Genomic DNA, 24,160 nt, shown 5'->3' with positions numbered 1-24,160 from the left:
TTTATACAATTTTTTTTTATTGAAATATGTTTTTTAGTCAGAATTGCATCCAATTCTGTTAAGCCGAAGGTTTTCTATTTTTTTAATAGTTTAGACTTTGTACTCACCACAAGTAACATTCTCCTTGCTTTTTGTCTTCAATTCACTACATTTAACCGCATTAGTATTATTGCATTTAATCATAATCGATTTTTCATATTTTTGCAGGTATGCGCTGTTATATTTTAATTTAGGCATTTTTAAACGGTTAAAAAGTCACTAAAAAAAATAAAAGAACCTAGCGCATTTATCACTCACGCCACTAAAAAAAAATATAATTGAATAAAGGACCGAGCACAATTACACTCAAGCCGCTAAAAAAAAAAATTAAAAACAAAAAAAAAACCGAGCGCATTTTTTTTTTTCAAATAAAACCTTTTCGTTCACGTGCAACGAAACGAGTTTCGCGCCAAAATTACGGCCGCCATTAATCCTTTAATACCAAATCTGAACTGAGATTTTTCCTGGATGGTCATTACGTATATATATCAATGACAGATTGTGGGCATTCATCAAATCGAGTGATTTATTTGTAGTACGATATCAATTTTTTGCTCAAGATCGGACTAATTTGTCACAATGATTTCCCGATGTCTGAATTGACGGATCGTTTGTTGATTAGTCACCAAAACAGTTCTTGAAACCTTTTCTGTTTTGTTTTAGTAGGCGAGCATTTTCATGGCGCAGTTACACCAACACTATGCGGGAAATTGACCGAGACATCGAAGTGGCGATTTATTTTTTTTTATGGTCGAAAGGGGGCGCCTCTCAAATAAGTTAGGGAACCCCTGCTATAGGCCTACTAAGTACTATCTCTATCCCTACTTCCCTACTAATAATATTAAAAATTCGAAAGCAAATCTGTCCGTCTATTACGCTTTCACGCCTAAACCACTGGACCGATTTTTTATTTTCGTGTAGAGATAGTTTGAATTCCGGAAAAGGACATAAGAAAGTTTTATACCGGTTTTTGAAACATGGACGCGCGCGATAAAGTTTTACTGTGACAGACAAAATTTCACGCGGGCGAAGCCGCGGGCAAAAGCTAGACTTGTTCGTTCGTCGTCATCTAAATTACCACTTACTAAGAAATATTTTTTGATTTGATTTGATTTAAAATGAGTATAAATAAATACAGTCAAACCTGGATAAGTGAGAACTGGATAAGTGAGAAAACTCTATAAGTGAGAGTAATAGCCAGGACCCGTCATTTTAAGCTCCCAAAACCTCTATTAGCGAGAAACAGAAACCTCTGTAAGAGAGAGTCGTTTTTCCCTCATAGACCTCCGTAAGTGAGACTGCTACTTATCTATACCTCTATAAGCGACAGTCGAGCTTTATTTACAAATTTAACATGTGCTATTTTATGACTCATTCTTAACTTTCGTGGAACTTCCTACCATTGTTTTTGTATTCTTGTCAATATTGTTCCTATTCTATTTCGTGGAACTAAATACATATAACTTTATTGTTGTTATTTTATCGCATTCTTTTCAAATGGACACGTGTGACCCCTATAAGAGAGAAATGCTACCCATGTACCTGCATTAGCGAGAAACTCGGGTTAGTGAGAAACCTCTATAAGCGAGAATGAGATTGTGCTCCCTTGAACTCTCGCTTATCCAGGTTTGACTGTATGATGGTCATTACGTATATATATCAATGACAGATTGTGGGCATTCATCAAATCGAGTGATTTATTTGTAGTACGATATCAATTTTTTGCTCAAGATCGGACTAATTTGTCACAATGATTTCCCGATGTCTGAATTGACGGATCGTTTGTTGATTAGTCACCAAAACAGTTCTTGAAACCTTTTCTGTTTTGTTTTAGTAGGCGAGCATTTTCATGGCGCAGTTACACCAACACTATGCGGGAAATTGACCGAGACATCGAAGTGGCGATTTATTTTTTTTTATGGTCGAAAGGGGGCGCCTCTCAAATAAGTTAGGGAACCCCTGCTATAGGCCTACTAAGTACTATCTCTATCCCTACTTCCCTACTAATAATATTAAAAATTCGAAAGCAAATCTGTCCGTCTATTACGCTTTCACGCCTAAACCACTGGACCGATTTTTTATTTTCGTGTAGAGATAGTTTGAATTCCGGAAAAGGACATAAGAAAGTTTTATACCGGTTTTTGAAACATGGACGCGCGCGATAAAGTTTTACTGTGACAGACAAAATTTCACGCGGGCGAAGCCGCGGGCAAAAGCTAGACTTGTTCGTTCGTCGTCATCTAAATTACCACTTACTAAGAAATATTTTTTGATTTGATTTGATTTAAAATGAGTATAAATAAATACAGTCAAACCTGGATAAGTGAGAACTGGATAAGTGAGAAAACTCTATAAGTGAGAGTAATAGCCAGGACCCGTCATTTTAAGCTCCCAAAACCTCTATTAGCGAGAAACAGAAACCTCTGTAAGAGAGAGTCGTTTTTCCCTCATAGACCTCCGTAAGTGAGACTGCTACTTATCTATACCTCTATAAGCGACAGTCGAGCTTTATTTACAAATTTAACATGTGCTATTTTATGACTCATTCTTAACTTTCGTGGAACTTCCTACCATTGTTTTTGTATTCTTGTCAATATTGTTCCTATTCTATTTCGTGGAACTAAATACATATAACTTTATTGTTGTTATTTTATCGCATTCTTTTCAAATGGACACGTGTGACCCCTATAAGAGAGAAATGCTACCCATGTACCTGCATTAGCGAGAAACTCGGGTTAGTGAGAAACCTCTATAAGCGAGAATGAGATTGTGCTCCCTTGAACTCTCGCTTATCCAGGTTTGACTGTATCTCTAATCTCTAATACTATTTGTGAATGACTCAAATTGGATATTGGTTTATCTTTATCTAAATCCAGGCGGTTATCTTGCTGGCCTGTCAAAATTGCAATATAAATAACAGGGAACTAGCTGTGCCCGCGACGTACACGTAAAAATAGTTCGAAATTGTTATACAGTGTGTTACTTTATCTGTGCTGTGATTCAACTGCTCAAATGCAACTACTTTTTCCAAGCTACCAAAGTTCAAATATTAAAAAAAACCTTTTCATACAAATTATCATCAGCAATCAGTGAATAGTATTTGATATTCGACCTGCAGGAAAAGTAGTTGTATTTGAGCAGTATAATTTTATACTTTTTGTTTCATGAACTTTAATGAACACCCTGTATTGTCAATTTATATTTGAAATAGAGAGGAAAGAGAATATAAAACCTTTTTAATATTCAATCAACATAAAATGTTATCATAATTTTTATCTAATTTGAGTCTTATTTATTTATACTAACAAGTTTCATAAATATATTTTTTGTAGTCTGAAAACAAATTCTACAGTAGACCACACATTTATGCTGTAAAATAACACTTCATAAAACCAAATAAGATACTACAGCATTGGTTCCCAAAGTGGGGGGCGCAAAGACCTTAAAAGGGGGGCGCGGGCTCTCTGTGTACTTAAGTAAAACCTGCGACAGCTGAGAGAATGCATCCCAGACTGCTCGATACGACCAATAAATAATCTTGACTGGAGGAGGGGGGGCGCAGATTTTTTTGTACGGTCGAAAGGGGGTGTGTTTCAAATAAGTTTGGGAACCAATGAGGGCTATCGTTTTTATACTTAACAGTTGGCACCCCTGGCGATTGACAGGACCTTACTCTACAGTGGCGCAATCTTGATGAGTGCAAATGCGATAGTCCTCCTACCACTTTAGCGCTCACCAGCCGGCGCCACTGTCTTCGCTACTAGCAAGTGACAGGACCTTACTCTACAGTGGCGCCAACTGGTGAGCGCTAAAACGTTAGCCCTCATTATTATTATTATTGGTTTTTGGGCCTTTATTTGCGCCAACTCGACCAGGTTTGATCTATTGTGGCAGCCCTTGTCTTTAAAGTTCACTGCTTAGTCCCGTTGAGTCTATAAATTTCCAGATTCTTTGGAGCGTGATATCTGCTATCTCATCCGGGTGCATGATGTGTCGCCCGAGATGGATACTTCTTTTGCTCATAAGCGGGAAGCATGAGCAAAGAACATGCATGGCCGTTTCTTCTTCTGTATGGCAGAATCTGCACAGAGTTTCCTCGGTCATGTTCATGTTCGATTTATGTTTGTTTAGTTTGCAGTGGCCGGTCAGTATTCTAGTCACTGCACAGGCTTTGTATCTTTTGAACTTTAGCAGTTCCTTAGTTACTTTATTGCTAACCCTCATTAGCTACAGTGTTTATTTCGACATGCTGTCATCTGCACATTCTAAAAGCTGCTGAATTCATCCATCAGGTCATTCAGTCTCCGCTGCAGGAGTACGACCCTCACTACTTTATCCGAGGCAAATGGAGGATTTGGCCTACACTCCCCACGCTGGCCAGACGGGTTGGGGAGGTAATACAATATTCATCATGCAATTAACATATTTAAATTTTTAACAAAACATTGTCAAGTCATATTTACATAGATATTTTATGATATGATAAAAAATAACAAAAACCTTTGGTGCCAAATACATTTTCTTTCCATTTATCAGTGTCAATGACAAATTATTTATTTGAATATTGTTTTCAAAAACTTCTGTACTTCTTATCTTCACCAATCTCTTGATTTAAGTTATAACAATGGTATTAATTTCACAGAATACATTTTTGTTACTGCATAAATGTCTTCATGTTTTATAAAAATTCAAACACTCCTGAAAGTTACATAAAAACAATTCACAGCTTTGTGTTAGTGCTTAATAAGTATCTAAAAAGGTTCTAAATTAAGTAGAAAACTGTAAAACGTACAGTTTCATTAAAGTATGAAATATCAATAATGAAATAGAGCATGAATGGAATGCATACAGGAAGGAGGTTATGTTACTCAGAACTACAAAACTGATAAAATTTCTTATTAGAACCTTATTAGCCTTCATTAGTACAAGTTTAGAGGTAATTAACAGCACTTACCGGGCATAGCACTGCCGGTCTGGCCCATGGTGCCAAAATTCCTCGACGAGAACTCAACGCCTTAAAACAACCATTTAATGTTTTGTAAACACACTTAACCGTATTAAGAGTCGGTATAAGCCCGCATCACACACGGAAACTTGAACTATGATCCCGAGATGTCATGTTTACAGTAATTATTAAATTTAATTGTGTATAATTAGTATGCGAGTGGTAACGTGTAATTCTTATAAGAATCTGGTTGCTTACGCACTATTTTGAAGGAATGTCTGTATAACTCGCTAATTAATAGTATTGCACGCGTTTATTTCACATTATTGCTTGTAATTAGAATGTTTTTGCAACATTAAAATTAAGACGACCGATGCTACAGTTTTTAATGTTTGACATTAATGACAGTAGACTGACGGCTTGTATTGTATGACAGAAGAACATGTGTATAGTTCCAAAATACTGGACTGTCCTGTCGATGACATTGACAGTGGGGCGCCACCGTCAATACCGGATCGCTGGTTCAGATTTTTGCCATGTTGGAAACCATATAGTTGAACGATGGTAGCGCCCCCCTGTCATTGAGTTTGGCGGGACAGTTCAGCGTGGGTCATCTATACAATTTTTACATTTATTTACAGTTACTTAATTACTAAAGAAATAAATAAAAAACTATTATTTAAACAGTATAAAGGAAATTATAAGGAAGATTATTGATTATTGAATCTATCTTGATTGTAGTTGTTTAAATAATAAAAATATTCAAACGCTAACTGCGTGTAACAAAACACACGAAATAGAATGTTGCCTGTAGAAATTAAACTTATGGCTGTAGTAGAATTTTATGATTTTTGCAGTTTGTGTGAAACCTTTTTTTTTTGCGTTTATTTCTATGCCAAACTATTTTTACGCAAAATCACTATCACATTTTTACGCGCTCAAAGTGAGGCGATTTATGAAATAATAATCTTTTTTTCTATTCGCTTAATGTACCTATTTGTAAGATAATGTGATTGAATGATTAGTTTTAGTAGTATATTTTATTTAGCAGAGACTGGGCAACATTGATTTTGAAATTTCAAACAAATTCGTTGGCTTGTGTTGTTGTTGTGTGAATTAATTTTTATTTTGTGAGATTTTCATGATTTTTCACCACAATGCCGGCAAGTGAAACTATGAGCACAAAGAAAAAGGAACTGTTAGCCTACAAGGCGAAGATTTTACAGGAAATTAAGTATTATGAAAAGAGAATTAATGAAGTTACTTTTAAGTGCGCGAAAAACACATCTGTGGAAGATTCCGACAGGTAAAAGGCATTTTGTTGTTAATTTACTCAACGATAAAGATCACTAGTATCTATTTATACCAATACAGCTATCAGTATCCCAAAAAGTTACCGAAAAACAATAAAAACTTCAAGCATTAAAATTTGCTCCATTACAGCTAAAGAAATAATACCACTGCCTTTTAGTAATCATAAGCTCTTCTAGTATCAAACGGCTATTATCAGACGTTAGCCTCCGATTTTCCAGTAACCTTTAGTTAGATTTTCTCCCATTCCTAACATTGGAGCCATGAAAAATAAATTTTACTATGATACAGTAAATCTGAGTTACTTAACCCTTGAGACATTGGCTGAAAATTAATTGTGAATTTAGTACCTTTTTTCTTTGATTTTTATATTTCAAACAAGCTATGTGAACGAGTCAAAGATACAAAGTTTATTTGGAATAAATAAAATCAAAGTGAAAGATAAAAACCACTTCATCATCATCATCATTTCAGCCACAGGACGTCCACTGCTGAACATAGGCCTCCCCCAATGACTTCCACGTTGATCGATTGGTAGCGGCCTGCGTCCAGTGCTTCCCTGCTACCTTTACGATGTCGTCGGTCCACCTAGTAGGTGGACGTCCCACGCTGCTTTTTGCGGTACGCGGCCTCCATTCCAGAACCTTTCTGCCCCATCGGCGGTCAGCTGACTGAGTTAAAAACCACTTAAATTCACAATTATATTTTGAGCAACTGATGGGCAAACTTAACTTACCCAATTTGACTGTACCTATTACAGAGAAAAATAAATATAAATATATTTTTTAACACACCTGTAACGCCTCTGGGTCTGCGGGTGTCTATAGGCGACGGTTATCACTTACCATCAGGTGATCCGACTGCTCGTTTGCCTCGTCACATAAAAAAAATACCACCCATTTCAGTTCAGAAGAAGAGTTCTCGCTCACCATAGACAATGGTCCGTCGATGGCCCACTTGAAGCAGCAGCAGGCGATGCAGCGGACGTGCCTCCACGCCACACAGGAGCTGACCAGCGTGCAGGTGCTGCAGTCCGAAGTCAATATGTTGGTGGACGATCCAGAGATTATTGGGTAAGAATGAATAAATAAATAATCCCCCGTCCTTAGTGTGATGTCACATATTTTACTATTTTACATCTATAAATAAGTAGAATTAATATAACAGCAGTTCCAAAATCTGTTTTATTTCAATTTAAATGATTTTAAATAAAATCAACCGACGATCGACGACGATAATGGACCGATCTGGTAAAGGTCGCAGGAAGAGCCTAGATGTGGGCAGCACAGGACTGTTCATTGTGGAAAACCTTAGGGAAGGCCTTTCTCCAGCAGTGGACGTCATTTGGCTGAAACAATCTGATAAAATCAAATCAAACAAGTTCAAGAACTTAACAAAACCGAAAAAAAAAAAAATTTCCGATATATGTACACACGGCCACACTGTTAACTATCCATTTCCTAGTTAGTTTTTGCTCTCGCTCTCATCAAATAGTTAACACTGTTGCCGATGGTACATGTAATCATATTAATCATATTTACTAAAGATTCGTGTTTTACATAACACTTTGATTAATGTAAATTATGAAATGTGACATGGCGTTTCCAGGGAGCCCCCGGTGACGGAGCCGGGCCTGTGGCGCGAGGTGACGGCGGAGTGTCGCGTGGACCTGGTGCCTTTCTCCATAACGTTCTTCGTGCACCAGCCGGTTGGTATACAGCGATAAAACCATTTAATTCAGTATTCATAAGAGCTTCTTTCTTATTCTTGATTTTTATGTATTAGTAAGTATTTGAGCAATGATTAGTAGTTGTTTCCTCGTTAGCCAGACAGTTTAGACAGTTCCAAATCCTTGCCAATCTATTGAGGGTAGCTGCCAAAGCCACGATGACCCAAACTTCATGATTCACCAACATTCTAACTTATATTGGGAGCATGTACTATCGGCAACAGTGTTAACTGCCCATTGCTAGTCATGTCATCTCGTTCTATCGCAAAGAATCGCCATTTGATTAGAGCTAGAGCAAAAACGGAAATGGATAGTTAATAGTGTGGTGGCCGTGTGTACATTGTAGTAGGTACTACGTATACTGTCAAAATTTATACTTTTATAAAATTACGTAGGTCTGGGGCTCACCAGCTCTTAAAGCGCTTTCACGAAGGCATGCATCCGCTGTCACATAGTATGAAATTTTCGGCAGCGCGTTTCTGCATTTCTGCTAAATAGCCTAAATGTGAAAGCACTCTTTGTATATTGTCTTTATTGTCAAAACGTTGCTAAAAATGTTCAAATTACTAAGACAATTTTTCGAAAGTAACAAAATTATTCTTCACATTTATCTTAATTATTTATTTATGAAGACATTAAATTTTTTTTATTTTTTCCTTGCACATTTTATCCGCCGCTAGCCCCAAACTAAGCAAAGCTTGATCACATATTATATTTTAATTAAAATTCATCATTTCAATTTCTGCCCGGCCGGGAATCGAACCCGGGACCTCTCGGCATAGTAGTCCGTTCTGAACCACTACCTACTAAACGGCCGACAGAACATTTGAACAGCCAATGAGGGTTTTCGCGAATGAAAGATCCGCTAGATGGCGGGACGTGGATGTGGGGTCTGACTGTTGCGTGATTGGTGGATTTGGACATATCTGTCAATGTCATGTCAAAAATAACCAATCATGCAAAAATGCAGTGCCCAACAGGGTCCATAATGAGGGCTATCGTTTTTATACTTAACAGTTGGCACCCCTGGCGATTGACAGGACCTTACCACAAAATATAACAGAAGACGAACTCCATACTAAACGCGCTCGAGCCACGCACACATAGACAGACACCGCTCGAGCAAGACTGTCTTGGACGAATGCGAGCGCGACGTGGCGCGACAGACAGACGTTCGCCACACGTTCCCTGTGGTTCGCTTGAGTCACGCGCCGGTCAACCGCCTGTGATATTATTTTGTTTTGCGCAATTGACGAAAATGAGTGAACAGAAAAAGTCGTATTTTAATTGTTCGGTATTTGGTTGCTTAAACTCATCATTGAATGCCGAATTTTCATTTTTTAAATTACCAGTTGATTCGGGGAGGTAAGTAAGTTATTTATTTGAATTTCAATTGAAATTGAAAGCCAACTCAATTATTAGGAATATCGAATTGTTTAGAGAGGTTTTAGGAATTATTAGATAACTAGCTTTTGCCCGCGGCTTCACCCGCGTGAAATTTAGTTTGTCACAGATCGTCATAAATTATAGCCTATATATTATTCAGGGTTATAAACAATAATACTGTAAAGTTACATCAAAATCCGTTCAGTAGTGATCGCGTGAAAGAGCAACAAACATCCAGATAATAATCTTTTTTTCTATTCGCTTAATGTACCTATTTGTAAGATAATGTGATTGAATGATTAGTTTTAGTAGTATATTTTATTTAGCAGAGACTGGGCAACATTGATTTTGAAATTTCAAACAAATTCGTTGGCTTGTGTTGTTGTTGTGTGAATTTATTTTTATTTTGTGAGATTTTCATGATTTTTCACCACAATGCCGGCAAGTGAAACTATGAGCACAAAGAAAAAGGAACTGTTAGCCTACAAGGCGAAGATTTTACAGGAAATTAAGTATTATGAAAAGAGAATTAATGAAGTTGCTTTTAAGTGCGCGAAAAACACATCTGTGGAAGATTCCGACAGGTAAAAGGCATTTTGTTGTTAATTTACTCAACGATAAAGATCACTAGTATCTATTTATACCAATACAGCTATCAGTATCCCAAAAAGTTACCGAAAAACAATAAAAACTTCAAGCATTAAAATTTGCTCCATTACAGCTAAAGAAATAATACCACTGCCTTTTAGTAATCATAAGCTCTTCTAGTATCAAACGGCTATTATCAGACGTTATCCTCCGATTTTCCAGTAACCTTTAGTTAGATTTTCTCCCATTCCTAACATTTGAGCCATGAAAAATAAATTTTACTGTGATACCGTCAATCTGGGTTACTTAACCCTTGAGACATTGGCTGAAAATTAATTGTGATTTTAGTACCTTTTTTCTTTGATTTTTATATTTCAAACAAGCTATGTGAACGAGTCAAAGATACAAAGTTTATTTGAAATAAATAAAATCAAACTAAAAGACAAAAAACACCTAAATTCACAATTAATTTGAGCCACTGATGGGCATCCTTACCCAAATTGACTACCCATTGCAGAGAAAATAAGTATAAATATATTTTTTAACGCACCTGTAACGCCCCTGGGTCTGCGGGTGTCTATGGGCGACAGTAATCACTAACCATCAGGTGATCCGACTGCTCTTTTGCCTCGTCACATAAAAAAAAATACCACCCATTTCAGTTCAGAAGAGGAGTTCTCGCTCACCATAGACAACGGTCCGTCGATGGCCCACTTGAAGCAGCAGCAGGCGATGCAGCGGACGTGCCTACAGGCCACGCAGGAGCTGACCAGCGTGCAGGTGCTGCAGTCTGAAGTGAATATGTTGGTGGACGAGCCGGAGATTATTGGGTAAGAATGAATAAATAATAAAAAAAATATTTGTATGGCAAAAAATTGGTGTGGTGAGATAGTGGCGCCCTCTTGTCAATGTTTTTTTTTTTTTTATTTAAAATGTTGGTTGGAGAGGCGCCCGCTGAAAACCAGCGTCCCTCTGTTCTGTTTTTTATTTTCTTTTTGTGTCAAATAAAGTTTTTCTTATTCTTATTCTTAAATAAATGTCCATGGATATTTTACGCTGCACCTCTAGTCCTGAGCTAAGCTAAGTAATGGGCACTAATGAACGGATGTAATAAATAGATAAATAAAAATCTTTTATTTCCACAAAACATAGTTTTAGCTACATACAATAAATAAATTCGATTCGATTTGGCCGATTCTTCATACAATTTAAAATGGGGCACAACTATCAACCAACTAAAAATTGTGGTCTGCGCCTAGTCTTAATAAACAAATAATTAAATGAAGGAGTGAGTCAGTCAGTCAGTGACCTTTCGCTTTTATAGATATAGATTTATTTCAAACTTGTATGCACATAGAGCAGTGTACTTAATGCCTTTTCGCATTTTCCTCAAGTCAACCTTAGGGCCAAACTGAAAAAAAGCAGGCGGTATAAAATTATTAAACTTTTCTTCACATGGTGTTTCCAGGGAGCCTCCGGTGACAGAGCCGGGGCTGTGGCGCGAGGTGACGGCGGAGTGTCGCGTGGACCTGGTGCCTTTCTCCATTACGTTCTTCGTGCACCAGCCGGTTGGTATACAGCGGTTTATTAGGGATGTTTCCTGGGTCAAAAAGCAAGAGTTTTAATTAGTCCGTCAGTTAACTTATCCAAAAATACTCTACACGTATTTTTCATTTTTTCAAAGTAATGAAAATTTAAAGAGATAAAGCGCGCCAAAGTTCATAAGAAGAGGTCCGTGACGTCAATGCTTGCATAAAAGTGCCGCACGTTGTGACGTCGTGCAGAACTTCAACGCACCATAACTATGTAATTATTTGTTAGATTGACAAATAAAAATATACGTGTCCAATATTTTTTGATATTAAACATGACGGACTAAAAAGTTTTTTTTAGGAAACTAGCCTATTGTGTAAAGCAATCGTAATAATTTGACAGTTCATAACGTACGATTATTCTGAAACGCTTTGTTTAACTGACTTTATCGTATGTTATGAACTGTCAAATGATTACGATTGCTTTACACAATTCCACCTCTGGCGCAGTCAGAGCATCTTCTGAGGGCTGAGTGTGAGTTTTCATCATACGTGAGCGCGTCAAAAATGACATTTAATGTATGATGGTTTGTACAGCGCCCCTAGCAGTAAACGTTCAAAAACTAAAATTTTCATAATTTTTTTCTAGCCGTGTGGTGACGGCAGAGTAGAATACATTTGTCACCAACCCCTACTCTTCCCGCGGGTGTCGTAAGAGGCGACTTAGGGACTACACATCAAACAGAGAATGGGCAGCAGCGCTCTCTGAAAAACACCAATCTTGTAAACTGCGATCTCCAGCCCGCCTGCCAAGCGTGGGTATTATGGCAAAACCCTCCACTATAGTGGAGGAGGCTCATAGTCCAGCAGTGGACTGTAAAGGGCTGTTGATGAAATTTTTTAAACGCGCTCACTAGTGAGTTTGATGTAAACTCACAAATACAAATAAATACGTCAGGCATTGACTCAGATATGCGCCAGATCTGTAACACAATGTTTCAATAAAATTGAATTTTGTCATAAATAAAATCTGGTACTTATACCATAGAATAATAATAAGTACTACGTACAGAAGTTTTACTTCGCAAAGGTATTTAAAAAAATGTATGCTCAATGTCAATAACAATATGGTGTAATTTTAGCCTGTCTCAAGAGTCAAGCACCATTTTGTTGACAAACGTCAGTGATCGGCACTGCGCCGAAGCTATAGGGCTGACTTCGGTAAAATGATGTGACGTGAGATGCCAAACTGCGGAAAATGGCGGAGGAAATACATGAATTATCATGAATAATATTAACTACTTNAAGAGTTAAATTTTTCTATCATAACGAAATAAAAGCAACACATGACAAGACAACCCTAGCGCGACGGCCGAGCGTGCGAGCGAGAGAGGTATGCAAAGCGAGGTACATACATGAGTTTACCTTCTGTTATATTTTGTGACCTTACTCTACAGTGGCGCCATCTTGATGAATGCAAATACGATAGTCCTCCTACCACTTTAGCGCTCACCAGTTGGCGCCACTGTCTTCGCTACTAGCAAGTGACAGGACCTTACTCTACAGTGGCGCTAACTGGTGAGCGCTAAAACGATAGCCCTCATTGTATCTTACCTTACCAATAACACCTTTTGTAAACATTATGGAAGCAATATTTGTGGATACGACGATATTTTTGGGACTTACACTGGACTCTAAACTTCAGTGGGGACCCCATATAACAGCTCTAGCAAGTAGACTTAGCTCAGCTGCTTTTGCAATTAAGAAAATAAGATATCTAACTGATATTCCAACAGCTCGCTTAGTTTACTTTAGTTACTTTCATAGCCTGCTATCATATGGAATCTTACTATGGGGAAAGGCAGCTGATTTTGAAACTATATTCATCCTACAAAAAAGCGCTATTAGGTCCANACAGTGGTGACTGAGTTTGTTGCGGCGCTTCTTCTCAGCACTTGCCAAATGTTTGTCTCGAAGCGCTGGTAGGGCAAAAAAAGAATGAGACATGTATAGGCTCCTTAAGAGCATTTGACGATTTGCAAGAACTAATTTAATTAGTCTAAACAAATAAAGATAATTTAGATTTTTTGATTTTGATTTGATTTTGATAAATTATTGAGTATTGAGTATTTGGCCCTCGCCTACGTATTGCCATCTGGTGGATTTTTCATTCGCGAAAACCCTCATTGAAACAAAAAAGTTTCAAGTTTCAAAAGTTGCTCTATCTATGTTTATATGTACGTTGAAACGTTTGTTCCAGAGCCGCCAGTTCGGCCAGCTGTCCTACCGAGGGTTACGCGTGGCTCCCGTGAAGTCTGCCCACGAGGGCGAACTCGGCAGGAGCGTACTACCCTCCGTAATGCGGCCTAGCGACGCCGTCGAGGTTAGAACGATGTTTCATTAAATTATGTTAATTTAAAGTCCCGCCCTTTAAAGGGCGGGGCACATAGCTCGAAGAGCTGATGGCCGCTGGGGCAGAAAAGTTCTTGAGTGGCGACCACGAGCTGGAAGACGTAGCGTGGGCAGGCCTCCCACTAGGTGGACCGACGATCTGGTGAAGGTCGCGGGAAGTACCTGGATGCAAGCGGCGCAGGACCGGTCTTTGTGGAAATCCTTGGGGGAGGCCTTTGTCCAGCAGTGGACGTCTTTCGGCTGAAACGACGACGACGACGACGACGAATTTAAAGTCCGGTAAAAAAATATATGAAAATTTTAGTTCTTGAAAGTTTCCGCTAGGGGCGCTGTACAATCCGTCATACATTTAGAGTAGGCGCACACCGTTGATTTTTAGTTGGCCGATAGTTGTGCCCGATTTTAATTTGTATGAAGAATCGGCCAAATCAAATCGGCGTAGTGTGCGCACTCCCATACATGCCCATACTGATCAACTGCCCGACTAAACTATCGGCCGACGAAAAATCAACGGTGTGCGCCTACTCTTAATGTATTTTTTTTACGTACTCATTAGCGAGCACACCTAACGTAAACACACATGGTAAGCACACTGATGATGATGATTGATTATACTTAATTTATTTGGCTGGCAGTTTGCGAAACAATCTAGCCTCACTGTCACATTAAATTGTAACTTTCCTATAAATCTGTCTGATGATAACAACGGAATATTTGGAAAATGTTATGTACTGTATTCTTTACTAGCTTTCTGCCCGCGGCTTCGCCCGCGTGGACTACATTATATAGCCTACTAGCTTTCCGCCCGCGGCTTCGCTTGCGTGGAATTTCGTTTGTTAAAATTTCCTGAATTTCTTTGCTATAAACCTCACGGAGCCCGAGACCTTTCCAACGAATGCAAAACCGTGGAAATCGGTTCGTGCGTTCTGGAGTTATAGCGTCAGGAAGGAAAACCCGACTTATTTTTATATAGTAGATAGTGGACCCGCCTATTTTTTTCCAAAATAAAATTTAGCCTATGTTACTCGTGGATAATGTAGCTTTCGAATGGTGAAAGATTTTTTAAAAACGGTCCAGTAGTTTTTGAGCCTATTCATTACAACCAAACAAACAAAGTTTTCCTCTTTATAATATTAGTGTAGATAATATTATGTTGAATAAAGTATTCATTCTTATAACAGGTCCTAAAAAGCTACGCGGCGGCGCAGCGCTCGCGCCGCACCACCCTCGCGCGGCTGGCCGATAAATACGCGAATTCCCTTTACATGGAGCCCATGGTAAGTTATTACTAAAGCCCGGTCTGTGAGCACGTAGAATTTTGTCCAATGACCCCAAGCTACCCATCCTTATCGCTCGCGCGTAATTATATTGCTGTCGCGACTGTGCGACGGGCGCCCGCAGTGAGTGTGCGAGCGCGACAGCAACATAATGAGGACTATCGTTTTTATACTTAACAGTTGGCACCCCTGGCGATTGACAGGACCTTACTCTACAGTGGCGCCATCTTGATGAGTGCAAATACGATAGTCCTCCTACCACTTTAGCGCTCACCAGTTGGTGCCACTGTCTTCGCTTCTAGCAAGTGACAGGACCTTACTCTACAGTGGCGCTTACTGGTGCTAAAACGATAGTCCTCATTACGCGCGAGCGATAAGAATGGGTAGCTGCTTGGGGTCATTGGACGAAATTCTACGTGCTTGCAGACCAGGCTTTAACTGTTATAATCGAGATATCTCGAGACATTTTCATAATCGAATGATTTCGTTAGTATATCTCATAATCGCCCACCGCTAGAAACTAGCCTATTATTGTGTTGGTTGCAGCAAGAAGGAGGTTACATCCTGAAGTGCGCCAACTTGCTGGAAGTCTCGTGGACGCTGCAGAACAAGTGGTCACCCATCGCGCCGTTCCACCACCGCATGAAGTTCGATTTGGAATATATGGGTGAGTTTATACTCAAACTAATTTTATTTTTATTTTGTTTGAAAAACATACAGTGGAGCAATAACAGACAGACTAATACAGTGTGAGTCACGTTAAAGTGTACATATGAAAACAGATGAAACTAGACCTATTTTTATCGACAAAAAAGAGGTCAAAAAATTTTTGAGATTTTTTATACAGATTACGATAGAGAATAATAAAAAGTAATAAAAACCATCTGTTATAGGGGCATTTTTTGGAGAAATTTACCAAAAAAATACGAATTTTTAAGTAGATTTTTTTCAAAAAGTATCATTTTTTATTATTTGTTGGCATTTTTTGTGTATTTTATGTATTTTTTTAGTATCGCCTGTTATTTAGCATTATTACTGTTTTTATTTTATCAGGATATACCGCTTAGTTTAAAAGTTATTACGTTTTCTTTACAATAAGTAAGAAAAAAAATTCTATAAAAAATTAAAAAAAATCTCAAAAAAATTTTGACCTCTTTTTTATCGATAAAAATAGGTCTAGTTTCATATATTTTCATATGTACACTTTAACGTGACTCATACTGTATAACCACTGCTTAAGAAACTACAACATTTATGACTGGGTGATGAAATCGAAATTCTATTTAGTCCGTCAGACAGCAAATAAAAAAATTTTGGACACATTATTTTTGAATTTTTTTCGTAATCTAATAATTACAGTATTATATTGAGTTGGAATGTCGCGTGGCGTCACTTTTGAGTAACAAATCTACTCAAGCGTGACGTAACGCGCCATTTCAACTCAATGTAGCACTGTTATTATTTAATTAAGAAAGAAAATAAAAAATATGAGTAATATTTTCTAATTATCTCTCTGACGGACAAAATAATTAAAATTTTGTCATCTAGCCTATTCCGGACTTCCGGTAGGGGGCCGTTCAAGTATTACGTAAGCAGATTTCTTACCATTTTTTACCCCCCCGCCCCCCTTGTCATCAAAAGTAAGCAAAGCACTTACCCCCTCCCCCTATGCTTACGTAAACATTTTTAGTTATAAATATTTTTTATATTGTCCTTTTTAAAATAGGAAATTTCATGAAAATATTAGGTTTAACTGATACACACAGAGTAAGGGACAAAAAATATAATCAGAAATAAAGAACATAACAAACATAATGAAGAATGTTCACTAATTTTGTTTTTTAGCTTTCTGTATTCTCTGTTAAAAACAAAAAATACATGTGAAAGAATTATTTCGATACGTCAATTAGTTTCCAAGATATTGAATTTTAAAAGTGCGGGCGGCGGCCGGCCCGCCATTTTATGCGCGTGACGTCATATTACAGTGACTGGCTCATATNTTCGTTTTGTATTGATGAGTACTTTAATTCTATATAGTAATCAGGGTCTAATGATGGAGCTGGAAGGTAATTCGCAATAAAATGACACAATCGCATCAAGTTTGGGTTTGGTTCAATTTTAATTTCTGTGATGGGTCTGGGTGTTAATATGTACTTTAAGTTTGTATTTACAAAAAAAAATGAATTTAAGTATGTTTATATCCGTTTTCTAGTGAGCGGACACTGTGAATGTACGTCACGCGGGGTCACGTGACCGTCGGCGGCACTCAATATTTAAGCGAACTTTGAATGCCTATAAAATCATAACTACTGGGTATTTTTGAATGAAATAAAAACTAATGTATTTGTTAATGTAAAAGCCTAACTGTAACATAGGTTTTAAGTGATTTTGCATACCTAGTAACATTCTCAATTGCATCAATTATTATGCATCAACATAAACACAAATGATAACTTTCAATGCTTACAATACGTTTAGTATCCAAACAAAACACGCGCGCGGGAGGCCGCGTGTTTTGATGATACCTATGCGGACTACGACTCTCAAACTTCAATGGGCAGTGGTCGGCACGAGAGTTATTATTAGACAAGTGAATAGCGCACGGTAATTTCCCTAATGAGCGGTAATTCCCCTTATCAGTTCTCAAAGCGAGTGCCTACGTATATGTATTATTTGCGGGAATCCCCGAAAAAACGTAAATAACTAACGATGACGTAATCATCATCTAGACCCCCCTACCCCCCATGTCATCCAAAATAAGCAAAACAGAGACCCCCCCACCCCCTCTTGGTGCTTACGTAATACTTGAACGGCCCCTAGTTAGAGGATAGCCAGCCTCTGTGGTTGATTCCGGGCGAAGCTCGCTTCCACCTTCGGCCTGATCATCACTTACTATCAGGAAAAATGCAGGCCAAGACTCAATCGCCTCCTTGTTGTGTCTAAAGAAATAATTTACTTGTTCCAGACGAATCCTACATAAAGATCATAACGCAAGCTCACAGACAACTCTCAGACCCATCTCTTGAGACCGACGAGCGTACTCTGTTGCTATCCAAGATCATCTCCACCTGTTTGGAAGCCCAGGGACCCACCCAGGAGTTGTATGAGAGCATGTCATCAGACCCAGAGAACAATCAGTCCTTCAGATCACGAAGAACGACCCTGGACCAAGAACCAGACGACCCTGGGATGAAAAAAAAGAAAGAAACCGAACTGATGGCTCCACCGAAATCTTTGCCGAAGAAAACCAAACTCAAAGGCAAAGAAAATATAGCTGACAATCGAAAGGAGAAGCTTAAAAGGGGGAATAGTGACGAGAATATGGAAAATGTTAAGAAATTGAAAACAGATTTGGGTGCGCAAAGTGGTTTAAGCGAAAATGGTGCTAAAGATGCTGTAAATAAGGATAAAAGTGACGATAACAATTCAAATTCTAATGCAAAACCAGTAGACAGAGCTAGTGTTGCCAGTAATAAGAAGGGCGAAGTGAAAAAAGTCCAAAATAAGAAAGAAATTGTAGCAAAAAAGGTTGGCAAAGAAACAAATGATGCTGACATTCTAAACTCTGTAGTACAGAAATCTAATGAAAATAGTGACAAACCAGAAGAAGCTACTCAGTCAAAAAATATACAAAATGCTGACAGAGAAAAAAATACTGAAAAGCAAAAACAGGTTAAAGAAAAAGTTGCAAAAGCAGCGCAATCTACCAAAAAAGACGATAACAATGATCAAAAGACTGTTGCGAACCCTAAAAAGACGAATAAAACCACCAAATCGGACAATAACTTGGTAAATAAAGAAAAACCTACAGAAAAAAGTGAAAAAGTAAAAAGTGGGACTAACAAAACCAAAGCTGAGACTAAAAATGCAGATATAAATAATGCGAAAGATAAACTGAACACCGAAAAAGGGGACAAAATTAAAAGTGTTGCAAGTGTCAAGAATAAAAATACTACCAATGAACAAGGAAAGAAATCAAATAAACCAGATAAAGAAGACAATGTTAAAGGTGTGGCTAGTGCTAAAAAACAAAATAACGAACAAGATAAAGAAACAAACAAAGCTGTAATTAAAAACGCTAAAAGTGTTGCCACTGTCAATAAAGAACCAATTAAAACTAAAGCTCCAGTGAAACCAGTAAAAGAAAGTGTTAATTCAAAGAATACAAATGAGAATATAAAAAAAACTAAGAGTGACGTTAAAAAAGATACCGTAAGGATTCAGAATAAAGCTCAAAATGATAAAATGACTAAAAATACTAATCAGGATGGTAAAAAAGTGTTACAAAATCCAAAAAACTCAGTGAAAAACGTACCTTCAGACATTAACAAAGAAAATACGTTAGAGAAAGTTGTCGAAAATCGAAAGAGCTCTGTCAAAAGAAAGAGCAACCTTATCGACAAAATAGACGGTGTTGCCAGCGCTAAAAAACCAAACGTGGATAGCTCCGAGAAAAATAAAAAAAACATAGACAACAAAAAGGTGCCAAACTCAAAAACGGAACCAAAATTCAAATCGAAATTTATTCCGGGCGGTTTGAAAACTCACACTGGCAACACCAAAGTTTTGGGGAATATTGACAAGCAAAATAGCGACAAGAAATCTAAAATACCACAAAAGAAGCTGTCGCCCAGATCGGAAGCAACGTTGAAGAAGAATCCTCTAAGAATAAGCCCCAGTAAGTATTTCATACTAGCAGCCCGCGACTTCGTACGCGTGGATCCCGTTTTACCCCCTTAGGGGTTGAATTTAGCAAAATCCCGTCTTAGTGAGCACCTACGTTCTAAAAGGAACCCCCACAGAAAGAGCCACCACACGTGTAAAGCTCACTCGCCTTCGTGAATAGCAACAAATATTTTATTCATCATCATTTCAGCCATAGGACGTCCACTGCTGAACATAGGCCTCCCCCAATGCTTTCCATGTTGATCGATTGGCAGCGGTCTGCCATAATATTTTATATAACAAAATATTTTATTATACTTTCTTATTTACAGGAAAAATTCCTTCGAAGTTCAAAAACAGCTCGGATATGAACAAAATGAAGACGATCCAGAAAACCACGAGTATACCAAGTAAGTTTTACTACAAGTCTGGCGCATAACTCGAGTCAGTGCTTAAGGTATGGAGGGCTACGGCGCCACGGGAGGGGTGACGTAATAACATAATTGAGGGGACAAAGTCATGGTTTTTGTTTTTGACATATTATGTATGTATTATCAGGCCTGTTCATCTCCGCGAGTTTACATCGAAAACAAAACACCCACGATGGCCCACCTACAGGATACTATTCAACAAGGCCTCACATACGAGCTAACATTGACTCACGCACGCGTATTCTTGTGGTTAAATTATTCATGATAATTCATGCTTAATCATGTATTTCCTCCGCCATTTTCCGCAGTTTGGCACCTCACGTCACATCATTTTACCGAAGTCAGCCCTATAGCTTCGGCGCAGTGCCGATCACTGACGTTTGTCATCAAAATGGTGCTTGACTCTTGAGACAGGCTAAATTACATCATATTGTTAATGACATTGAGCATACATTTTTTTAAATACCTTCGCGAAGTAAAACTTCTGTACGTAGTACTTATTATTATTCTGTGGTAGTACTTATTATTATTCTGTGGTGACAGAGTCAAGTCTGAAGCACATCTGAAGTATCGCTGACGTTTGACGTCACAAAAACCCCCACCCGGGCCGCTCCCATACCTCAGGCACTCAGGTAATATCAGGTTCATCCACTCGGACGCGCCCCACCATTCTTCTGCTAACGTTTGAGTGTTATCGGTATACGCTAAATGCTCCATGAGTGCACACGCACACTAAAATAATGCCTTACGGATTGCTCGGACCACACTCCCCGCACCCCGCGCGACCGAGACCAAAAAAATTTATTTTTGAAAATTAAAATTAGTGGGGCGCGTCCGAGTGGATGAAACAGTCTATATTAAAGGTCTTGTTCAGTAATAAATGTTTCATTTTTTATTCCAGGGCTCTTGAAGAAACCGGCACCGAAAACTTAGTTTAAATGTGTGATGAAATGACAATTGTTAGTTTAATTTAAGTTGATCTTAATAATTAAATGTTAATGTTAATTTGTGTATAGTTGGCGCAACGAGTGTTGAGGCGATCAACATAAGCAAAGATTTCTTTAACTGTCCAGAATCCGTATTCACGTGTCATTTCGATAGAACGATTACTCAATAGGATCGCAACTCAGCGATTTGTCATTTGACGTTTAATCACTGTCATCCGAATAAACCAAAATAGGTAATATAGGTGAATACTGCGGAAGTAACGATTAAATACGCATAAAAACGAAATCCGTTAATACGTGAATACGAAAAGTGACATCAGCGATTATTATATGACATTGACAGGAGGGTGCTACTATAAGAAAGAAAGAAACATTTATTGAACAACTAAAAATCTGAAAAAATGTCAGAGCTCAAACTTTCAGCGTGCCAATGAGTGCTAACAGTTGTGTTACGTCACATCATGTATCTCTTTTTATCACACAGTGTTACTTTAGTGACATCTCGCTCGCTCAATCCTTTGTTGCTTTATTCCGCTAGGTATAATAACTTTATGAATCTTAGCTTGTGTTCATGGCCTCAACTTTCGTTGCGCAAACTAAGCCCGGTCTGTGAGCACGTAGAATTTTGTCCAATGACCCCAAGCTACCCATCCTTATCGCTCGCGCGTAATTATGTTGCTGTCGCGCTCGCACACTCACTGCGGTCGCACAGTCGCGACAGCGATAAGGATGGGTAGCTTGGGGTCATTGGACAAAATTCTACGTGCTCACAGACCAGACTATAATATGTATGAAATGTTATTGTGTATGTAATTATGTATGAGATATTTTTGGAAGTGTTTTAACCATTTTTGAATCCATTACTAAATTGTTATTATCAAAATAAAAGATTGAACACTAAAATGTATTTTTCTTAAATATCACTATTAAAGGACGTCGCTCACTTATCAGCCCGGAATGGGATCGTAACCGTATCAACTCGAGGCGGTCAGTATTCTTTGTATGAAACTCCATACTGCAACGCACACTTATCCGCACCGTAACGTAAACGCCTCGCCTCGCGGTTGACATCGCGCGAAAAGCGATTTAGTTCCAAAATACTGAACTGTCCTATGCATGACATTGACAGTGGGGCGCCACCGTCAACACCGGATCGCTGGTTCTGATTTTTGCCATGTTTGAAACCATATAGTTGAACGATGGTAGCGCCCCCCTGTCATTGAGTTTGGTGGGACAGTTCAGCGTGAGTCATCTATACCGTGTTGATCCCTTTCCGAGTTGATAAGACTGCTATGACCTTTCTCTGTGGTCATGTCATAACTCGTGACAGAGGTTTTTATATTTTACATCGGTACGGGAATCTTAGTAGTAGGAACAGTAAATACAAATACCTTTTAAAATTATAATAAAGTTAATTATGTACCTAAGTAACAGCCTTCGTTCGTTTCAGCCAAATGACGTCCACCGCTGGACAAAGGTCTCCTCAAGGTTTTCCACAATGAACGGTTATTATTATTAACAGCCTTATAATGTTTTAATTACTTATTAACTAATACAGGGTGTTTTTTTGGTTACTCAAAAATGGTTGATTCTACTCGTACTACTGAAATAGGTACAGGGTGGAATTTTGAAATGCCACCTGGAGGGAAAGTACTGTTAATACTGTAGATAGAAATATTACTGAAAGAAAACATTCCTTTATTTTTGAAAAGAAAGAACTGCATTCAAACATTTAAGAAATTTTTTGGATAATTCACTACCATACCATACAATTTTCTATAAAATAATTTAAGATTTCATAGTTTTCCTTTCATTTGATTTATCAAGTTTGTTAGAGAGAATTCATCCTTATACTTAACCCTAACGATCGATGTAATAAAAATACAGTTTTTTTTTTTAATTTTAGTTGGTTCGATTCCCAGGTGTGGCAAGCAAATTTTTGGAAATCTTTGCAGTTCTATTTCGTTTAAAAATAAAGAAATGTTTTCTTTGAGATAAATTTTCTATTTACAATATTAAGAGTAAAGATATTGAGTATTGAGTACTTTCCCTCCAGGTGGCATTACAAAATTCCACCCTGTATAAACTTGGTACTTTTCATAGGATAGGACTAATAAGCAATTTTTCAAAAAATAAATACATTCCTTAACAGATTGCTGATGATTGATTTGTAAGGTATTTTTTATAATTGAACTGCGGTTTATTGAGAAAACTTGTATTTGTGCAGAATCAACAATTTCATTATCTAGAAAAAAGTTAAATAACAATAACGTATCTACAAAGATTAAAAACCTGCAGTAGGTACACATACAGAAAATAAAATAATACCACGCGCACGAAAAATAGCACGCGCACCGAAAACACCACGTGCATGGATAATGTCTGGTCGCCGAGCTCGTACAATTTTGTCCAATGACCCCTAGTTACCCATCCTTATCGCTCGCGCGTAATTATATTGCTGTCGCGCTCGCACACAGTCGCGACAGCAATATAATTACGCGCGAGCGATAAGGATAGGTATAACACCACGAGCCCCGCCACGCCCCCTACCCCCCGCTGCGCTGCTACCGCAGAGTCCGAAGCCCTGTGTCTTTAGTGCGTCGCCGCATCGAGTACGGAGCGGAGCTCGAGTTGTTTAAATCGAAACAACGCCTGGCTCCAATGAAAAAGGCGATGCAGCTAGCTAAAGAAGAACCACCCGAACGAAACCGTGAGTCGCTTGTTGGGGAGTGGGTCGAGAAATCGTCCTTCAACTCGGCAGAAGAGACACCTTATCGGCCTCGCACAGCGTTCAGCAGCGATACACGCACTTGCGGCGAAGAGCGTCGTGCTACGTCGAGGGAACTCCACTTGCCGATCGAAGACTTGGCCGAAGCCGCGTCCTACACCGCGCTCTTT

General features: G+C 38.4%; 2 protein-coding genes across 4 annotated transcripts in view; one reads left to right on the top strand and one right to left on the bottom strand.

The window, feature by feature from the left end:
* Positions 1–5,377, bottom strand: part of LOC114361006 (protein neuralized-like) — a 55,221-nt gene extending 49,844 nt beyond the window's left edge. The window contains exon 1 of the mRNA XM_028315907.1: positions 4,994–5,377. Coding sequence (XP_028171708.1) covers positions 4,994–5,021 — 28 coding nt within the window. The 5' untranslated portion in view covers positions 5,022–5,377. The remainder of the gene's footprint in view (positions 1–4,993) is intronic.
* Positions 5,378–6,054: 677 nt separating this feature from the next.
* Positions 6,055–21,636, top strand: LOC114361007 (uncharacterized protein PFB0145c-like). 3 transcript variants are annotated; one of them, XM_028315910.1, is made up of 9 exons: positions 6,055–6,290; positions 7,201–7,368; positions 11,467–11,566; positions 13,791–13,913; positions 15,124–15,219; positions 15,766–15,886; positions 18,185–19,897; positions 20,217–20,294; positions 21,217–21,636. In XM_028315910.1, exons 1-9 carry the CDS (start codon positions 6,142–6,144, stop codon positions 21,246–21,248), a joined length of 2,580 nt encoding a protein of 859 aa, XP_028171711.1. In that variant the 5' UTR covers positions 6,055–6,141; the 3' UTR covers positions 21,249–21,636. The 3 variants fall into 3 exon arrangements, with proteins under 3 accessions (XP_028171711.1, XP_028171710.1, XP_028171712.1); XM_028315909.1 differs by lacking the exon at positions 11,467–11,566 and adding an exon at positions 7,904–8,003; XM_028315911.1 differs by lacking the exons at positions 6,055–6,290; positions 7,201–7,368 and adding exons at positions 9,754–9,994; positions 10,661–10,828.
* The last annotated feature ends 2,524 nt before the right edge of the window (positions 21,637–24,160 follow it).

Source organism: Ostrinia furnacalis, unplaced genomic scaffold (genome assembly GCF_004193835.3).
Source record: "Ostrinia furnacalis isolate ACB-3 unplaced genomic scaffold, ASM419383v2 OfSCF5376, whole genome shotgun sequence".
Taxonomy (NCBI): domain Eukaryota; kingdom Metazoa; phylum Arthropoda; class Insecta; order Lepidoptera; family Crambidae; genus Ostrinia; species Ostrinia furnacalis.
Note: the sequence above shows the minus strand (reverse complement) of the source record. Positions and strands in the feature narration are given on the sequence as shown.

Bases quoted from the DNA above. Each gene is read 5' to 3' on its own strand.
- LOC114361007 (XM_028315910.1), top strand. From the start codon at position 6,142: ATGCCGGCAAGTGAAACTATGAGCACAAAGAAAAAGGAACTGTTAGCC. The intron at 7,369-11,466 runs GTAAGAATGAAT...TGGTGTTTCCAG, and splicing joins GACGATCCAGAGATTATTGG to GGAGCCTCCGGTGACAGAGC. The intron at 19,898-20,216 runs GTAAGTATTTCA...TCTTATTTACAG, and splicing joins TCCTCTAAGAATAAGCCCCA to GAAAAATTCCTTCGAAGTTC.